The 20,745-nt window shown below is 45.4% G+C and overlaps 2 protein-coding genes and 1 pseudogene across 2 annotated transcripts in view; 2 read left to right on the forward strand and 1 right to left on the reverse strand.

The window, feature by feature from the left end:
- Nucleotides 1–13,636, forward strand: part of LOC114510749 (patr class I histocompatibility antigen, A-2 alpha chain-like) — a 512,772-nt gene extending 499,136 nt beyond the window's left edge. Inside the window, exon 8 of the mRNA XM_028529251.2 lies at nucleotides 13,472–13,636. Coding sequence (XP_028385052.2) covers nucleotides 13,472–13,476 — 5 coding nt within the window. The 3' untranslated portion in view covers nucleotides 13,477–13,636. The remainder of the gene's footprint in view (nucleotides 1–13,471) is intronic.
- Nucleotides 1–20,745, forward strand: part of LOC114510840 (patr class I histocompatibility antigen, A-2 alpha chain-like) — a 171,461-nt gene that overhangs the window by 35,564 nt on the left and 115,152 nt on the right. Inside the window, exon 5 of the mRNA XM_036013340.1 lies at nucleotides 12,589–12,617. Within this exon, the coding sequence (XP_035869233.1) occupies nucleotides 12,589–12,617 (29 nt within the window). The remainder of the gene's footprint in view (nucleotides 1–12,588; nucleotides 12,618–20,745) is intronic.
- LOC114510771 lies at nucleotides 16,972–20,161 on the reverse strand (annotated as a pseudogene).

Consider the following 20,745-nt stretch of genomic DNA (forward strand, 5'->3'; position numbering starts at 1 on the left):
AATTCCATTACTGAAATGAAGAATACATTACAGGGAATCAACAGTACAGTGGTTGAAGCATAAAGTGAAATGAGATATTGGGAAGATAAGAAAGCAGAAAAAGTCCAACCAGGAGAGCAAAAAGAAAAATAAATAAATAAATAAATGAGCCCCTGGAACAACTTCAAACATAACAACATTCATATTATGGAGGTGCTCAAAGAGAAGAGAGAGAGCAAAAAATTGAAATCCTATTTTTTTAAATGGCCAAAAACTTCCCTAGCCTGATGAAAGAAGTGGACATACAAGTCTGGAAACTGCAGAATCCCAAACAAGATGAACCCAAATAGGTCCACACCAACAAACAACATAATTAAAATGCCAAATACAGTATTAAAGATGAAGAGAGAATTTTAAAAGCACCAAGATAAAAGCAGTTAGTTACCTACAAGGGAGCTCCCATAACATTGTAAGCTGATTTCTCAGCAGAAACTGTTCAGGTCAAAAGACCTGAACAGTTTTCATTTTTAATTGGACAGATAAAGCTTTCATTTTTAATTGGACAGATAAAGAATTTCCCAAACAAGAAAAAGCTAAAGGAGTTTATCAGCACCAAACCAGTAATATAAGAAATGTTAAAGGGTCTTCTTTAAGAAGGAGAAAAAATATAAATAAGAAAATGTGTATAAATGCATATCTATCAAAAATCACTTTTAAGTGAAATAAATTAATTATCTGATTAAAAGACACAGAGTCGGAATGAATAGCAAAACAACCCTTATATATTCTGTCTACAAGAGATTCAATTCAGATTGAAAGACAATCACAGACTGAAAGTAAAAGGATGCAAACAGGTATTTCATGAAAATAGAAACAAACAAATAAACAAACAAACAAAGAAGCTGAAGTAGCAATATTTATACCAGACAAAACAGACTTTAAATAAAAGGCTATATGACAAGAGAGAAAGAAGGACCCAACCATTCCACTTCTTGGCATTTAACTGAAGAAATCCAAAACACAAAATCAAAAACACATACATGTTCATTGCAGCATTATTTACAACAGCCAAGAATATTGAAGTTACCTAAGTGTCCATCAGTAGATGATATGGTAATGAAGGGTGCATATATACAACAAAATATAACTAAGCCACATGCACACAAAATAATGAAATCTCTCCATTGGCAATAAATAGATGGAAGGTATGGTGCTGAGTAAAATAAGAGTCAGTGAGAGAAAGACAAATACCAGGTGATTGCTCTTATATGTAGAATCTAAAGAACAAAATAAATAAACAAGCAGAACAGAAACAGAATCACAGGTGCAGGGAACAGATGCTGGCTGCCAGAAGGCAGCAGGTTCAATGGGATGGGTGACAAAGGTGAAGGGATTAATAAGTACAAATTTGTAGTTACAGAGCAGTCATGGGGATATAAAGTACAGCATATGGAAGATAGTCAATAATATTGTAATAACTACATGTGGTATCAGAAGGGTGCTAGATTTTGGGGGGTTAATGATTTGTTATTTATATGAATGTCTATTCTCAGAATTGTACACCTGAAACTAATATGTTATTCTATATCAACTGTAATTGAAAATAAAAAATACTTTTAAAAAAGGTAAATATATCAGAGTTCCAGCCAAGATGAAGGCGTAGGTAGAAGCCCTTCACTTCCTCGCATAGCTGAAAGGAGGATAGCAACCAATGTAAAATCAATAAACAACAAAAAGCACCAGAAAATCAAACATGGAATCCGACATGCGTGGAACTCCGACAACCAAGGAATTAAAAGAAAAATCAGCCAGAACAACCAGACCGGCAGTGCCGAAGTGCAGCAAAGAGGGTTTCCCTGCCCAGGTGAATACCTAAGGCCCCGCCCCCTTACAATCTGTCAGCTCTGCCAAGACAAAGAAATATGGTCCAAATGAAAGTACACAGCAAAACCTCACAACTAAGTGATGAGGAGATTGCCAACCTGTGTGATGGAGAATTTACAGCCCTGGTCATCAAAATGCTCACAGAACTGATCGATCTGGGTCAAAAAATGAAAGAATAAATGAAAGATACACCAAATGAATGAAATAAAGCAAAGTATTCAGGGAACCAACAGTGACGGGAAGGAAACCAGGATTCAAAGCAATGATTTGGAACAAAAGGAAGAAATAAACATCCAGCCGGATCAGAACAAAGAAAAAGAATCCAAAAAAATGAAGAGAGGCTGAGGATTCTCTGGAACAACCTGAAACATTCCAATATCTAAATTATAGGGGTTCCAGAAGAAGAAAAACAACAGCAAGAAATTGAAAACTTATTTGAACAAATAATGAAGGAAAACTTCCCCAATCTGGTGAAGGAAACAGACTTCCAGGAAGTCCATGAAGCTCAGAGAGTCCCAAAGAAGTTGGACCCAAAGAGGAACATACCAAGGCACGTCATCATTAAGTTACCCAAGATTAAAGACAAAGAGAGAATCTTAAAAGCAGCAAAAGAAAAGGAGACAGTTATTTACAAAGGGGTTCCCATTAGACTATCAGCTGATTTCTCAAAAGAAACCTTGCAGGCAAGAAAGATTTGGGAAGAACTATTCAAAGTCAAAGACCTACATCCCAGATAACTCTATCCAGCAAAGCTATCATTTATAATAGCATCTCCATGGTGCTTCACCTGCACAGCACATTCACACTCCCGCAGTCACCACAAATTCCCTCTAGAGACCAGAGCCACCCACACTGTCCTGATGCTGGTGGTCACCTGTGTCACCTCCTATGTGCTGAATTCCGTTTTTTCTTTTTATGTCGTTGTGTGAGTGGGCCCTCATCTTTGGTGTGTGCAGACCTCCCCTAGCTGGCTTCCTGTTCTCCTGCTCTTCGCCCCTCACTGCAGATGTCCAGGGATCCTAGAGCTCCTGGGGTCATAAACTGTTGGAAGGGACTGTTGACAATCTAATCTGTGGATGTCAGTGTTTATAATATTCTTGATTACTCTGTTTAGGGATCTTTCACTGAATGCCAGAGTTGTACATAAAATCCATTAGAACTTTATTTTTAAGTTAAAATAGAATTGACACACAACCTTGTGTAAGTGTAAGGTGCCAGTGTGTTTATGTGATGTACTTACATTCACTCATGTGCCACCTAGTGATGGTGATCCACCCTGAGAAACACGTGGTTGTGTGATGCTGTGATTGTGTGAACAGCACAGAGGCTCTCACACCTGGATGGTCTCCCTACTGCTCAGCTAGACCACAGGGGACAGTCCATTGCTTCTGGGTTACAAGCCTGCACAGCACATTACTGCACAAAACAGCACGAGATCAACACAGGAGAAAATGACACCATCAAGGGACCCAATAAACATGCACGTGGGGCTCTGCAACTATAACAAAGGATACTGTTCTGCTGCAAAAGGCTTTCTTTTTAATCCTTACCTGAGGATATGTTTATTGGTGAGAGACACACCCAGAGAGAGAGAGAGAGAGAAACATGTATCAGTTCCCTTTCCTTTCTTTTCAGCTAACTCCTGTTTGCATGTGATTAGGCTTCAATGTGCACTGGTGAACAAACTCCTTACATAAGAATTTATCATTTATAACATTTAACATTTTATAATTTTTATAGTGAATATACATTTATCATATAAGTCATGTATTATCTATATACATATATTTAATTTTAAAAGCTTTTTTACATTCATAAAAGGGAAAACAGATGGGGAGGGAAGTCAAGAGCTCAGCCCAGGGCTAACAGTGCTGGGCTCCATGTCTGGGCTCTGGGCAATGAACTTGCACACCTTCCCCCACTCTTCACTCAGGGTGCTGCCCTCTGTGGAGGCCAAGCTGAGTCTTTCTCTTCTTCTGGGGTGTGGTCATTAGTAGCTCATCAAATCTTCATTGCTTTTAAGAAGCTGGTTTTTGTATTATACTTGGCATTTTTTACTATTTTAATGGGAGGATTTGTCTACATGTTTTAGCCATCTTTATCAGGAGTGGACTTTCTAAAGTAAATGGTTGGTTCCAGAGGATAGGATCAGAATCTGGATCTTAAATTGCAATCTGAGGATGATCTGTCAGGAGTTTTGTGAGTGAAGGGATTTTATGTAACTTGTTCTTCGAAAACATTTTTAATGCACATATAAAACAATTCAAAAGACACTCAGGAATACACAAAATAAATGAGTCACTTTGTCCCCCTGCCCCCTCAGTCACCTAAGTCCTCTCCCAGGAAACCTTCACAGTGAGTCACTTCTGATTTCTCATCCCAGGAAAATATATCTGTGCATTAATGTCTGTAAAAAGAGCTCAAGCCACAGCCTGGGGGAAAATGTTTGCAAATCACTTGTTTTAGACTATACATAAGAATTTTCAAAATCAACTATAAGAAAACAATACCTCGATAAAAAGTGATCAATATTCTAGACACACAGTTCACCAAAGAATTTTTGCCAGGCCTGGCCAGACGGCTCAGTTGGCTGGAGTGTTGTCCCATGCAGCACTCCACAACACAAGGTTGTGGTTTCAAGCCCTGGTCAGTGGACACATTTAGGTTTAGGGTACAATCCTCCACCTAGGTGCCCATGGGAAGCAAGCAAGCAACCATGTTTCTCTCTCACATCAATGTTTCTCTTTCTCCGTTCCTCTCTCTCTCTCTGAAGTCAATGGGAAAAAAGTCCTATAGTGAGGAAGAAAGAGAGAGAGAAAGAGAGAGAGAGACAGAGACAGACAGAGAGAGAGAGAGAGAGAGAGAGAGAGAAAGAAAGAAAGAAAGAAAGAAAGAAAGAAAGAAAGAAAGAAAGAAAGAAAGAAAGAAGGAAAGAGAAAGAGATAAAGAGGAAAGGAAGGGTATATTTAAGGAAGTGGCACCACACCCAAAGTCACAGGTAAGGTGTTGCTCTGAGACCTGGCTCCCCAATGGCTTCTAGGCGATGGGTTATAGAAGGCATTAAGGGACTGAGTCTCGAGGTCTCCATTTATTGGTCAGCACTGGGGTAGGTGGTGGCTTAACATTGCATCTGATCATACGTCAGCCATGGGGCCATTCTGTCTGGTTTCACACGTTCGTTCCACAACTTGTTCCAGAGTCTACATCTTCATGAGCACATGTTCGAACATATCAGATATTCAGCCACTTTCACCTCTGCAGATACCTGTTCACAGCCCTCGGTCTTGGCACAGGTGGCCTGGGTCTCTGCACACCTGGAGCAGGTGGACACCCTGGATGTACTTTACCTCATCTCGTGCAGCCCTGGCCTCTCCTGTTCTGGATCCCCTGTCACCTGGATCCCACATGGTCCTCTTCTTTTATTTACTTCCTCATTTTCCCCACTTTGCCCAATAGTATTTTCCATCAGGAAATGTGAAAAGTTAGCCATTAACACTCTAAATACATGAAGAAACTGTAGGCAATCCTAGCCCTTATTCACATCTTGACTTGATGTGGAACTACGTGTTGGAAATAATTTTTTCTGCAGAAAGTGGAAGGCATTGCATAAATGTCTTCTAGTCTCCAAGCCCATATTTGCTGCCTCTTGAAGTTTTCAAGGTCTCTTCTGACCCTCTTTCTGAAATTCCATCATGACATACCACAGTGTGAGTCTGTTTTTATCTGCTATAGTGAGAATTACATTTTGATTAGGCCATTCAAAATGTAATTTTTTATCTGTAAACTTTGAGAAATATTCTTGAAAACGTTAAAAATCATTTCCTACTCATCATTATTTCTAGACAGATGTTATAAACTTGTTGGGATCCCTTGACTAACACACCAAGAGATCTTTTCTCCAGCTTCCCCACACTTTTGCAATTGTACCACTTAGTAGGAGAACAATATGAATCTTCTAGTTCATTCACCTACTGAATTATTCATTTCTCTGATGATATTTTTATTTCCAAGAGATCTTTCATATTCTATGATTGGGCATAATTGTCCTATTTCAAGTGCCATTATCTTTTACATCTTTCAGATAAGATGGAGACCAGTGGAAGGAGACCCGTAGGTGCCCTGTTCATCTGTTTCCGTGAAATCAGGAACCTTTCCCTCACAGCACTGGGTCATGATTACATTCCCCTTTTTCATTTCTGCTAATGGCCCATCTCCCCCACGACAGTGCCAGAGTCACAGAGCCAGGGTCCTACTCTTGCTCTGCATTCTGTCTCCAGACTCTAATTCTGATTCAGTGGAGACCTTGAAATCCATGCTGGATGATGAACTTGCCTGAGGATTTGATAGCTAAGGTACACTGCCCCTTGTTGTCCTCCTAAGCTCTAAGCCCAGCAGCCTCCTATCACAGAACATTCTGGAACATTGCAACAGTTCACTTGTATGGAGTGCAGAGTCACAGCAAGGCAGGATAGTAAGAAGCAAGGAAAACTGTGCAAGTGGAATGGGGAAACTGCACAAGGAAATTAAGGAAGGCCAAACAGTCTTAACAACTTACAGCCAACTAGTGAATTACAAGACCTTATCTCTCCTAACCAAAGACACTTGAGAACAAATTGTTTGTATGTTTCTTTTTTAACAGGAGAATGCATAGTGTAAATCACTCTGGTTGTAATACAAGCAACAAAGACCCAATTAATGCCATTTGTACCAGATGAACCCAAGGCCAGATGAAGTCAGGGGGACAAATAACAACAACAACAAAAAGTTAGAGCCAGATAGGACTAAGATAAAAGTAAAACAGTGGAGCTGACCAGAGGATAATCCCCAACCCAACTATGTGCTCATTTTGATGCATCAGTGTATTAAAATCACCCCTGGAAAACTGATGAATATTCTTCTGACAGCCTCCCCTAAGATTCTCACCCAGGGAAGAGCGATAAAAACCCTCCAGACAGAGACCTGGGGCAGCTCACTCTAGAGCACACCCACATCCTGTGTCAGACATGAACTTCTTTCTCTCCTTCTGAGCTCTGCGGTTCCATTGAGATTATCAACCAGGTGAGCAGCAGGCAGCAGCAGCTGATCTCGGGCTTATCTCCCATCCTGACTTTAAGGTCCCCCTTTTCCCTCACTCTCCAGTGAGCTGACAGTAGCCCCACCCTGGCTCACTTCTGTCTCTGGGAGTTTTACTTCCCAGTGAGCTGACAGCAGCCGGGTCTTGACTCACTCCTTTCTTGTAACATTTCCAGGAACCAGAGCAGGCTCTGGTTCCTAGGCTCTCTCCAGTTACTTCTACCCTAAGTTCTTCCTTAATGTCGATTTCCCCAGTTTAAATAAACATACTTTCAAAATCCCCTGGACTTGTGTTGTGAAATGTTATCCAGAGGAAGTCAAGCATACACATGCCACTCACCACAAACCACACACCACACACAACAGTCTGGCCTGAGGCAGAACCACTCAGGCCCAGGCCTGTCCAGTACCAACAGCTGCCAAGGGACCCAGTGAAAGTGAGTCATCAAGGCTCTGAGAGAAAACACCCTGTGTTCACTGCAGCCCCACCACCGGGAACCTCTCAGTCTCCTTTCTTCTGTGCCCCACAAGGATCCCACATCAAGTGCCCAATGGATTTACACTTGACCTTCTATGTAGATCCCATGGTGTTACTGCATGAGACACGTTAAGCAATCCTCTGTTAATAGTTAACATATTCTATTGACTGGAACATTTAGAGACATTCCATCAATTTCCTTTTATAAAACCACAACACAAGAAATATCCCTGAATAAATATTCTTGAAGTACATGTGATTGTTTTCTTAGGACAAATTCCTAACAGAGGAACTTCTATGTCAAAATGTAATCACATTTAAATTGCTGAGACCTTTTACAAAAGCATCCTTCAGGATTTTTGTCCCAGTTTTCAATCCCTTCAAACTTTACAACAGAATGTGTTCCCCACCCTCAGGCTGAAACACTCATCATGTTCCTTCATCTTTGCCAGACAGATAGACGGTTGGACATACCTGCTGTCACAGAACATCAGCATCAGACAAGAGCATCCCAAGACCACAGCCACAGGAGACAGACTAACGCCACACTGCGTATTGTCTCAGCACAGACAGAAACGAGACACAGTGCAGCTCACACACTAACAAGCAGCTCCTGGCTGGCCAACAGAAGGGAAGGCAGTGTCTTTCCTATCACCCCTCACCCTTGCTCCCATCTGCCTCATCCCCAGGTTTTTCCTGAGATGCCCAATCACAGACTTGCCCCCAGGTCCTCACGATGCCAATCTAGAAGGGCCCCTGTGCCCACAGATCCTCCCGAGAGATCTCCGACCAGAGCCCAGGTCTGGGGCACATCCTTTCTTACCAAGTCCCTCAGAGGTGCCCACGCCCCCGGAGTGTGCACTCCACCTCGCGACAGCGATGCACACAGCCCGCTGTCTGCCCCAGGCGCCTGTTGGGGCCTTTGTCGGAAGAACACTGGTGTTCTTCCGCCAAACACATGTTACCTTCCTGTCAACATTTTTATGTGTCTTTGCATTTGGTTATGGGGGTGATCTTGTATCTCTGGAGCGTTTGGTTGACGTAGAAAAGTTTTATATTTTTCTTCTTTGTTTGTCATCTTTTGGTCTTAGAGAATTTTTCATTCCACAATTGTAAAAACTTCATATATATTTTCATCTAGGGGAGAGGCATCCGAGGGGGAAAGGAAACAGAATTGCTTGAATTCTGGGGGAAATAGGGGGAAGAAAAAACAGTAAGAAATCTAAGTTGGAACTCCAACGTTTACATCTTCCTCTTTACAGATCTTTAGTTAAGTGCAGGGCCCATAGAAACGTGGTTCATGTTGTGCTCACACATATTTATTTCTTAACTTAATAAAGACATGTGTACCTGCTGATGTCTCCAGGTTCACAAAAATGACACCAAGGGTCCCAAAGTGATGTACACAAGGACCAGCTCCAGTGAGGAGTGTTTTTGATCATTTACAATCTTAAGGTGTTACATCACATTTTTGTTGATGTCTATACACTCTAATTGTTAAGTGCATATTAACTAATCTTTCTTGGGTATGCTGTATTTTGAGGATATATCAAAGACCCTCACAGACAAATGAAGACAGCAGAGCTGTGTAGAAACTAACATAATATTGGTCACCAACTGTAACTGAAAAATTAAAAAACATTTAAAAGAAGATAAGTATGTCTTGAATTCATCATACAAATGGATTAATTTCTTAACTGTCCTTAGTGGAAATGGATAATAAAAATGTAAAATAACTCCTATGATGACGGGAAAGTGCACAAACACACTTCTGCTACATTGATTCCCAAGTACCATGAGCCCAGGAAAGTGACCTGTGAGGGCTGAGTCAGCCTCTTCTTCACAGAACAGCAAGGTCACTTAAGAGAATGAGAGACACAGAACCTGTGATGACTGAGGTGTGGTGAACTGGCGAACACTCTCTCAAATGAACATGAGCTTCTTTCTCATGAGTCACGGGGGCAGTTGACACCTGACAGCACTTGTTGTCTGGATGGAATGGAAGCTCTCAGAGGAAAACCAGGGTTTTGGCAAACGTGTGTCTCCCCACGGCAGCCAGACAGCTTCCCAGAGCTGACAACTGTTTTCAGTGGGGTCTGCGGTAATTCTCCATGATGTATAATAAACACATCAACACTGGGAGATCTCTATCACTTAGTGGAACGATGCATTGTTTTTAAATAATCCTACATCAGTACAAGAGAAACTCAAGCAACGTAACAGAATAGGAAACACTCAGTGGATTTGTTTCAGGTTCCACTTTGCAAAGAGCTTTACAAGAACTACCACTTGTGTGGCTTTAGTGTATGATCAAAGATGAATATCCACACTTATCTGAAAAGGTTAGTAAAAAATGCTCCTCCTAAATATTTGTGTGAGGCTGTATATTTCTTCACATACTGCAACCAAAATAACAGATTAAACACAGCAGCATATTTGAAAATCCAGCGGACTTCTAATGATACAGACAAGCACTGAGACTTGCAAAAAGTAAAACTTAAGCAGATCCACTCTTCTCACTACCTCAATTATTTTGGGAATAGTGATTCTTCATAAAAATATTATTTCTCTTAACATATCATTGGTTATTAATATTTTTCCAAGTGAATTCATGTTTTCAAAAGGCTTTATTCCTTGCAGGGTAAATATTGATAGCTATAACCCACATAAACAACATTATTTTGGGGATTCACCATATTTTGTAACACTGCGTAGATGTTCTGAATCCAAAATGTTTGAGAGTCGCTGAATAAAACAGCACGTGGGTGGGGACTCAAGGAGACAATGGGACAGAGCTCCCCATACAGGCAGACGGGTTGGGGCAGAGTCCCAGGTCCCCAAGCCAGGTTCTCAGGATGTCATCTGGAGTATCGAGTCTGGGGCCAGAACTCTCAGTGTTGAAGTGTGTCCTTCTCCCCCGGGTTTCGCTTCTCCTTCTCACGGGTCCCTCTGCCTGGATACTCCTGACGTTCTGCTGCAATTCCGGTTTGTTTGTCCCAACTCTGGCCAAGCCAATCAGTGTCACCATGGTTTCAAGTATAAAGTCCTCACATAGTACCCGAGTTCTATCTCCCAAGACGCTCAGGGTCCGGATCATGGAACCCCGAGCCCTGCTCCTGCTGCTCTCGGGGGCCCTGACAGTGACCCAGACCTGGGCCGGTGAGTGCAGGGTCGGGAGGGGACGGCCTCTGTGGGGCAGGAAGGAGGGGACCCGGAGGCGGGGACGCAGAACCCAGGGACGCGGACGCGTGTCCCCAGACCCCAGACCCCAGACCCGCACCTCTGTCCTCCCCTCCTCCCGCCCCCACTCCTCTTCCCAACCACCGAATCCTTTGCTGTTCCCCGGGACCTCCGCTGCTACCCGCCCCACCGCAGACTCAAGACGTGCGTCCTCCTTGTCCCCAGGCCCACACACCCTGAGACATTTCGGCACCTTAATGTCCAGACTCGGGAAGCCCCAGTACATCGGGGTCGGCTACGTGGACGACACGGAGGTCCTCCGTTTCGACAGCGACCTCCCGAACCCAAGGGCGCAGCCGGGGTTGCTGTGGAAGGAGCAACCGTGGGTGGAGCAGGAGGACCCAGACTTTTGGGCGGAACAGACGCGGGTCTGCAAGTTCTGCGAGCAGTTTTCCGGAGCAAAACTGAACAACCTGCGCGCCTATTACAACCAGAGCGAGGACGGTGAGCCACGAGCGCCCGGATCCGGGCACGACCCCGATCCCCACTGACCGGCAGGAGTCTCCCCGAATCTCCGGTCCGAACATTTCCCTCAGGGCTGTGGGACCCGCCCTGAGCCCATCCCGGGAGGAGCCCACAGGGATCCTAACCCAGTCTTATCTTCACCCAGTTTCCGTTAGTCCCCGCGGGATGGGTCAGGTCTCGAGTGGCCGGGGGCGGGGTACATCTGTCCTCCAGCAGGACTAAGTCCGCGGGGCTGACTTTATTGCACGGTCAGGGTCTCACACCTTCCAGATTATTTCTGCCTGCGTTGTGGGGTCTGGCGGGCGCTTCCTCAGCGGGTCGGGTCAGTACGCCTACGAGGGCACCGAAACCTTCAACCTGAACTTGGACCTGAGTTCCACCACTGAAGGCAACACGACAGCCCAGATCACCGTTCGGCGCAATTTGTTGCATCAAGATGATGTGGAGGGTTGGAGGGCCTACCTGGAGCACACGTGCGCGAACCGGCTCCGCCTGTTCCTGGAGAAGGGGAAGGAGACTCTGCTCCGAGCAGGTACCAGGGAGCGGGCCTCCCGAGGAGGGAATCTGTGGGCTGGAGCGGCTTCCTACAAGGAGAGGAGGGGAATGGGGCAGTGTCAGAATGTCCCTCCTGCCCCGGGGGAGGGAAGAGTCCCCCAGGTCTCCCTATTTTGTGACTCACCCAAAGGCCCAGCTTTCTCTAAAGGATGATAAGGGACCCAGCAACTCCCTGAAACACTCCACAGCAGTTCCCTCACACCCTGCAGCACCTGGTGCACCAGGATGCTCTCCCTGGTTCTTCCTGGTTCTTCCACTGAGACCTTCTCTGGAGGCCTGACTCGCTTTTCAGAGTCATTCAGCCTCCACCTAAGTCCGTGTCTCCCCTTAGAGACCTAGACACTCCTACCCCAGGTTCTCACACTGATTCTGGAACTTTCTAAAAAATAGGAGAATATCCCAGGTGCCTCTGTCCAGCCTGGAGTCTGGGTGGTGTACCCCAACCCCAGCTGTCCTGTCCACTCTCAGGGTGGTCACATGAGCACCGCTGGAGTGTCCCATGACCATGCAAAGTTCCCGAATTTTCTCACCCTCCCCTCAGACCCTCCAAAGACACACTTGACCCACCACCCCATCTCTGACCATGAGGTCACCCTGAGGTGCTGGGCCCTGGGCTTCTACCCTGCGGACATCACCCTGACCTGGCAGCATGAAGGGGAGGACCTAACCCAGGACATGGAGCTTGTGGAGACCAGGCCTGCAGGGGATGGAACCTTCCAGAAGTGGGCAGCTGTGGTCGTGCCCCCTGGAGAGGAGCAGAGATACACGTGCCATGTGCAGCATGAGGGGCTGCCTGAGCCCTTGACCCTGAGATGGGGTGAGGAGGGGATGTGGGCACAGAGCCTCTCCTCAGGGTGCCCCTGAGCAGGGTCAGGACTGAGGTTTGAGGTTGGCCTCTCACCTTCCCCTCACAGAGCCCCCTCCTCAGACCACCATCACCATCGTGGTCATTGTTGCTGCCCTTGGTCTCCTTGGAGCTGTGGTCACTGGAGCTGTGCTGTGGAGGAGGAAGTGCTCAGGTGGGCAAGGGGTGGGCTGAGATTCCTGTCCCCTTGGGGGTCAAGCCCAGGTAGAACTGTGCTCTGCCTCATTAATGGGCATGGTATCCCCACATGAGTGATTGTCCATCTGGGGGCCTGTTTCCTAACACTGACTCTTTAGTGAGGCTCATGGGAAAGTGAGGGACACATTTATCACCTGATGATTCTAGTGATGGGGACTGATTCCCATCTGCCAGAGTCCAAAGGGAAAGGTCCCTGCTGAGGACAGATGTCCAGAGTGGTGGTAGGTCCAGTCCCCACACATGTACTTTCCCCATGTTTCTGGATCCTAACATGAGTGTTTAGTCACAGTTCTGGAACCTTCCCTGTGCTTCAGAGTATGGGGCTCCTTTAGGGTCACAGGACCCAACCTTCCCCCTGACTTCTCACAGAACGTTTTCTTTTCACAGGCAGAGGCAGGGAGAGCTACAAAAAGGCTGCCTGTAAGTCAGGGTGTTGGGGAGGTGGCATCTGAGACCCTTGAAAGAGTGTGGACTGGATCTGTGAGGGGCGCTTCCCCACACTGTAATCTACTGTTGTGTCTTCCCCAGGCAGCGAGAGTTCCCAGGGCTCTGATGTGTCTCTCACAGCTCCTAAGGGTGAGACCCTCAGGGCAAGGAGTGGGGGGCATTGGGACCCAGGGACCCAGCTGAGTTTTGGGGATTCTCAGAGTGGGACATTCTGAGCATGAGGTGGCTGTGGGAGAATGTGACACTTCTGAGACTGACCTGAATTTTTCACAATAACTTTTTTCCAGGGTGACAGAGCTGCTTTCTCCAGGAGTTGGTGCTAAAATAGTCACTTCAGGCTCTTCTTGGGACTTTAAGGGTCCCTGTCTGCTGTTTCTGCGCCCAGCATCAGAACCTTATTTAATCATCTCAATGTCCCTGCATTATTTTAATATTAGTGATATATCTATATCTATATCTATATATATATAGATATATAGATATATAGATATAAATAAATCAAAAGCGATGTAGATTCAAAGCTCCAAGGTGTATTGTTTCCGGTAGGTGTTATTCTGGCTACACCTTCATCCTGTTTGTTAAACTGTTTTAATACACTTGACATTCATAAATTTACCATGAGGTGTGGAGACAACCCAGGAGGGACACAGACTGTGTGCCATGTGACAAGAGGACCTCACAGCTCCCCAGTGATGTTCCCTGTGACCACCTGTGCTCCATGGACAATTAAGGGTTCCTTCCCACACATCCAAATGTGACCCTTTGGAGACTCTGGCCATGGCTGGTTGAGTCCCCTGATTCTAACCAAGTGCCGCTTTGTTGCCTAGAGTCATCCCAAGCTTCTGGGGCCCTGACTTGTAGACCTCAAGGGTGTCCATGTGGGATTCAGAGAGCTGACCAATCAGAAAGTGAGGAACACCTGCTTATAGCAGTAACTGTTTTAGCATCCACTGTCCTTAATCCACTGTAGGCACTGCTCCCATCCTGTGGATGCTGAGTCCTGGAAGGTCATGGCCAAGAAGCCAATGCCCTTAGTGGCTTCTTCTGAGAGTTCCTCCCCAAGAGAGAGCCCTCAGGCCACAGGATCAGTCTGGCTGTTGAGCTGAGGACAGAATCAGGAGACAAGGGACCAGTGAGGCAGGAGGGAAAGGTGTGGGGAAGCTCCCATGGTTCCAGGCTGCAGGTGCTGGGTGTTCTGATGGGGCTGTGAGTGGTGGAAACAGTGGGAAGGAACTGGACCCTGAGTCCATTTGGAAGATGCATTTCACAGCATTTCCTAAGGATTCAATATGAAGTGTGAGAAAGGAGTTAAGGTGGGCACCCCACATTTGCACTGTGTCAGCAGAAAGATGGGGTTACATCAGCAGAGAGGGGGCTGACTCTGGCAGGAGCATGTGAGGGGGAGGGGTGGGCATTTCAAGCATTCAGCTGAAGAGAAGGTCAAGGTGAGGTATGTGTTGGAAACACCAATGAGGTGTCAGGTTGGACAGATGAGTGTGGGGACCTTGAGGAGAAATGTCTGGGCTGGACACAGATGTGGAGGTGATGCTACAAAATATGACATTTAAAGTCATAAGCGTGGATGAGGCCACCAAGGGAGCCAGGACTGTGGAAGAGGACAGAACAAGGACTGAACTCTGTACACCCCTGTTCTGACAGTGGGCATATTCACCTTGGTGACTCACCAGGTTGGTGACGTCCAGGTCTCCCCATCATAGATTCACCATTTGGTGATTGTCATTCATTAGTAATTTACGGGGAGATATTCTGGGATTGTCCTGCTTAGCTCTTCACCACTTCTACACTCATCCTCCTTAGCTTCTATTATTACTTCCACCCAAGTCAGTGAAAATATGATGGTTGTCCCATATAGACCCTGAATATTTATTAGTAGGATGTAAGCATAGCTTAGAGAATGAACTCAATAATGTTGTCATATCTACTTATAGTGTCAGATTGGTACTAGATGTATGGGGTGATTATTTAATAAGTTATGTAAATGTCTAATCCCAGAGTTGTGTAGCTAAAACTAACATAATATTGTATGTTAAGTGAAACTGAAAAATTTTAAAAGTTAAACTCATGGACACAGAGAACAGTGTAGAAATTGCATGTGGGAGGGTTTGGGAGGTGGAAGAGGGTATCAGGGGATCAATGGTGATGGAAAATATGAAGAAAAAGAGAAAAAATTATTTTAAATATAAAACATAATATCTTGGGCTTTATACCCAAAATTCTGAGAGCAGTTTGGGGGAGACGTTTGAGTACTTTGTGGCAGGCCCATACTATTTTCTCTACCACGGGGGAAAGTCAAGCAGAAGATTTAGAAAGTGGCTCCCGGTTCAACATAATAAGAATAAGAATCTCCAAATGCTCATTCTCTGCAATTATCTCCTTTATTGATTCCTGGACAAATAATGGAACCCCAAATTTTCTAATTTAAACATAAAGGAATTTATACAGAGTTCAGCTACTGGATCATACGATATGATCACTGTGAGGGACTTGGGGGCAGGGTGCAGAAAAGAGTAGGAGCTGAAGGTAAGAGCCCAGTCAGAAACACAGTGATATGGGCTCCTGGCCCAGATGTCCCTGCACCCCAATGACATGTGACTCTAAGCTCAGCTTTTCCAGGAACAGGGGACAATTTCTCTGCCTCCTACCTGCTGTTTCTGAGGGTGTCTCAGTAATGGCCATCACTGTCACCAGTCGCCAGATATGTCTGAGGGTTATCTGCATCGGGCAAGTTTGCTCTATGTTAGAGATGCCTCAGGCCTCCCACACAGATGGTGTCACTGACAGGACAGATGACATGATAGTGGCATTTCTGTGGGGATGTCAGGACCATGCTCTCTGTCTCTGTAACTGGGATCAGGAGCCACCCTGCCTGAGGAATCCCTGCACAGAGCTGTGGAGCTCAGACCAGCCAGGTGAGGGCTGCCTTGCATCCACTCTCAGAGCAGAACCAGAAAGGGTCAGCCCAGAAGGGACTCAGAGCTGAGAGTGGGCAGTGCTCTGTGTGGGACTTGATGAGCCTGCCTGGTCCTGAGCAGCCCCTCATGCACGGGCTGGGCAGGTTTGAAGGGGAAGGTCAGGGGGTATTTCAGGAGGATCCCTGCAGGTCTCTGCACCCTGGAGTCCCTGTTAGTGAGAGAAAAGGGTTGGTCCCTTGCAACCTGGGAGCAGCCTTGTATGGCAGGAGCCATGGAGCTCCTCCACCCTGAGCAAAATTCCACTTTTCTAATACCTCCTGGGTTTAGGGTTGGGTGTAAGGACAGAAGTATGAATTGCCATGCAGTATTATGTTGTGACTTAAAAATCCTGGGTCATGAAATGAGACCCAATGAGAGACACACACACAGATACAGACAGGACACAGAGAAGTGTCTGCCCTTCAGTGATCCACACACACACACACACACACACACACACACTTGTCCTGTCTCAAATCCCCCTGCAGGAGGTGTTGACCTCTCACGAATTTCTGCCAGGACATCGTCACCCTCCTGTGTGGTTACTGTGTGTGTGAGTGTCACTCATGTTTCTGTCTCTCATTGAATGAAGACGACTCTCTGACCTCTCTTAACCCAAGGCAGCAGGGAAGAACAAAGAATTTGGAGTGAGATGAAGTCCCATTATTTTCAAAGTCTGCCAGAACAGTGTGAATATTGTGAAGATAACCAATATATGGCTTTTAAAAAATGCAATTATGAATTAAACCAGTACAAATTTAATTATGAATTAAATCAGTACTTCAACAGAGTGCTTCACGTTTGGAAATACAGTGCACTGGGTGCACCTTGGGCCATGCTGTGGTCTGCATGTTTGTGTCCATAAATCCATGTGCTGAATTTATAACCCCCAGCCCTAGCTGGTAGCTCAGTTGGTTGGCACATCATCCTGCTATGCCAAGGCTATGAGTTCTATCCTGGGTCAGGGCAGGTACAAAAGTTAACCAATGGATGCATGAATAAGAGGGACAACAAATAGATCTCAATAACAGCTCTGCCCAACATAGCAGAACCATCAGCTGTGGCTGCTGTTGGTGAGGCATCAGCATGGCAGCAAATGCGTTAAGCTGATTTCCTCTGATGACCACACCCAGGTACATTTTCTCCAGGATCCCTTGAGCAGCAGGTTGCTGGCCCTGTTCACCCTCAAAAAGAGTAGCTAGTATTCAAGATGCTGTTGTCCTGCTGATGTTAAGATGTTTCAGTGCCAAGGAGGTTCTAAAGCCTCTAGTCTTCTCCTTTCATGCCCTGTCGCCTTGTAAGAGAGCTCATTGCACCTCTGGGCAGCTTCAGTGAATTTCCTTCTAAAATCAAGAGCACGTGCATGGCATACCTATCGTGTACCTGTAACTATTTGCTGGTTGATTTGTTCTGAAGCAATGAGGAAGGATTTATGGAAGCCTCTGCCTGGACCAGATCATCGCTCTGCAGACCTAGCTGAGCCATCTTCAGGGACGCCTCCAAGTCACAGTCCATACGGCACTGTTTTGGTCCCGTTTGCAAAGGAATTCCCACCAGCTCTTGGGCTGCCTTTCTCTAGTCTTCCTCCTTCCCTTCTGGGATGCAGATGCTGTCTCATGGCAGCAGCCTGCTCCTCAAAGAACATGATGCTTTGATGGATCCTTTCCAAGGTGAAATGATGGGTTCCTTTGGCTGTGCTATCAGGCAAGTTAGGGAGGTGTGTACAGAAATCTGTGGAGATGTGTGTCAGCAACTGTGGAGAGATCAGGAGGCTGACTTTCTCATTTACCATGGCTTCCACAGGAGCTTGCAAGCTTCTAGTTGTTCTGCTCCAGGTAACTGAATGCCTTTTTTTTACATACATACACAATGAAATATTTAAATTATTTTTTTCTTTTCTTTTTAAAATATATTTTATTGATTATGCTATTACAGTTGTCCCACTACTCCCCCTTCATTCCCCTCCATTCTGTACACTCTCTCCCACCCACATTCCCCACCTTTAGTTTATGTCCTTGTGTCATAAGTTCTTCAGCTTCTACACTTCCCATACTATTCTTGCCGCCCCCCTGTCTATTTTCTACCTACCGTCTATGCTACTTATTCTCCATACCTTTTCCCTGCTCTCCTCCTCCCACTCCCCTGTTGCTAACCCTCCATGTGTTCTCCATTTCTCTGGTTCTGTTCCTGTTCTAGTTGTTTGCTTATTTTGTTTTTGTTTTTGTTTTAGTTGTAGTTGTTAATAATTGTGAGTTTGCTGTCATTTTACTATACATGTTTTTTATCTTCTTTTTCTTATCTTCTTTCTTAGATAAGTCCCTTTACCATTTCATAAAATAAGGGCTTGGTGATGATGAACTCTTTGAATTTGACCTTATCTGAGAAGTACTTTATCTGCCCTTCCATGCTAAATGAAAGCTTGGCTGGATAGAGCAATCTTGGTTGGAGGTCCTTGCCTTTCATCACTTGGAATACTTCTTTCCAGCCCCTTTTGCCTGTAAGGTCTCTTTTGAGAAATCAGCTGACAGTCTGATGGGAACTCCTTTGTAGGTAACTGTCTCCTTATCTCTTGCTGCTTCTAGGATTCTCTCTTTATCTTTAATCTTAGCTAATGTAATTATGATGTGCCTTGGTGTGTTCCTCCTTGGCTCCAACTTCTTTGGGACTCTCTGAGCTTCCTGGACTTCCTGGAAGTCTATCTCCTTTGCCAGATTGGGGAAGTTCTCCTTCGTTAGTTTTTCAAATAAGTTTTCCAGTTGTTACTCTTCCTCTTCTCCTCTGACACCCCTATAATTTGGATGTTGGAACACTTAAAGATGCCCTGGATGTTCCTAAGCCTCTCCTCATTTTTTTTGAATTCTTATTACTTCATTCTTTTCTGATTGTATGTTGTTTTCTTCCTTCTGGTCCATTCCATTGATGTGAGACCCAGCTTTCTTTCCATCACTATTGGTTCCCTGTGCATTTTTCTTCATTTCACTTATTGTAGCCTTCATTTTTTCATCTAATTTGCAACCAAAGTCAACCAATTCTGTGAGCAACCTGATCACCAGTGTTTTGAACTGTGCATCTGATAGGCTGGCTATCTCTCGCTCATTTAAAAGTATTGGTTCTGGTGTTTTCATTTGTTTTTCTGTTTGAGCCATCTTTTTTATTTTGTCTTCTCTTGCCTGTTATGTATGAGGGGTGGAGTCTTAGGTGTTCACCAGGGCAGGGCAAGCCAGTTGCTGGGTTATAATACTGTATGTGGGGCAGGGTTTGAGAGGGAACAATTGCTCTTGCTCCACTCTCTGTTGGACTTCAGTCCCTTCTGCTGCTTCCCCCAAGAAAACTGGGCCTTTCTGATGCTAATTCCCGTGTGGGTGGGCTTGTGCACCCCATGGGTCTTTTCAATGACCTCTCCTATGAGGCTAGGAGTCTCTCCCTGGGCCTCAACCCCCTCCCCAGGTGCTTTCAATCAGTGCCCTGAGGCTCTGTTTCTGGGTGCTGGGACCCTGGGACCACCCTGTCAGCCAGCCCCCTTGCACGCAGTGCCTTGCTTCACAATTGCCACCTTGCTGGGTCTGCTGGTTGCCACCCCTTGGCTGGGGTCTGCCAGCTGCTGCTTGTGTGCCCAGGGTCCAGCCACGGTGGTCTTGCGAGCCCGGGATGCCTTATGCGGTCCCAACGCTCTTTGTGCTTTGAGAAGTCTGACTGCTCTCCATCGGACCTGACTCTGCCCCTTCCCCCAGTCTGGATGAACGTGTCTATTGTAACTCCTTGGTTGTCTGACTTCCCTGCAGTTTAACTTTCCGTTAGTTCTGATTGTTATTCTGTTTCTAAATTGTTGCTGTCCCTATCTGGGTTGTGGGAGGAGGCACAGTGTGTCTACCTATGCCTTCATCTTGGCCGGAAGTCCTCTGGAATGCCTTTTTCCAGGATATCACCATATATGCCAGCCTGAACTTTGTGAGAGGTGCTCGAATGCAAGAGTGAAGCCAAAATCTGTTGAACAGCAGGCATCATGTTTCATCCCCACACTCGGGTTTTAATATAAGTGTTGCCATCATGTGGTCATGTCCTGTGTTGTGTTCATTGTTTTCACAGTCTGGTCCAGTGTCTCCCTGGTGCTTCACCTGCACAGATACCACCAGAAGCTGCAGCACATTTGCGCCCCAGAAACCTCCACAAATGCCCTCCAGAGACCAGAGCTGCCCACACCATCTCAATGCTGGCAGTCACTTGTGTCATCTTCTACATGCTGAATTCCATTTCTGCTTTTTTCATCACTGTGTGTGCGTGCCCTCATTTTTGGGGAATGCAAACCTCTCCTAGTTGGCTTCCTGATCTTCTGCTGTTCACCCCTCACTGTGGATGCTAAGGGATCCTAGAGCTCCTGGGGTCATGAACTGTTGGAATCAACTCTTGACAATCTAACATGTGGGTGTCAGTGTTTATAATATTTATAATTCCACTGTTTACTAATCATTCACTGAATGCCAATATTGTACATAAAATCTACAGTGAACTTTATTTTTAAATTAAAATAGAATTGACACACGACTTTGTGTAAGTGTAAGGTACTCAGTGTGTTTGTCTGATGCACTTAC

The sequence above is a fragment of the Phyllostomus discolor genome, chromosome 12, assembly GCF_004126475.2.
Source record: "Phyllostomus discolor isolate MPI-MPIP mPhyDis1 chromosome 12, mPhyDis1.pri.v3, whole genome shotgun sequence".
NCBI lineage: Eukaryota > Metazoa > Chordata > Mammalia > Chiroptera > Phyllostomidae > Phyllostomus > Phyllostomus discolor.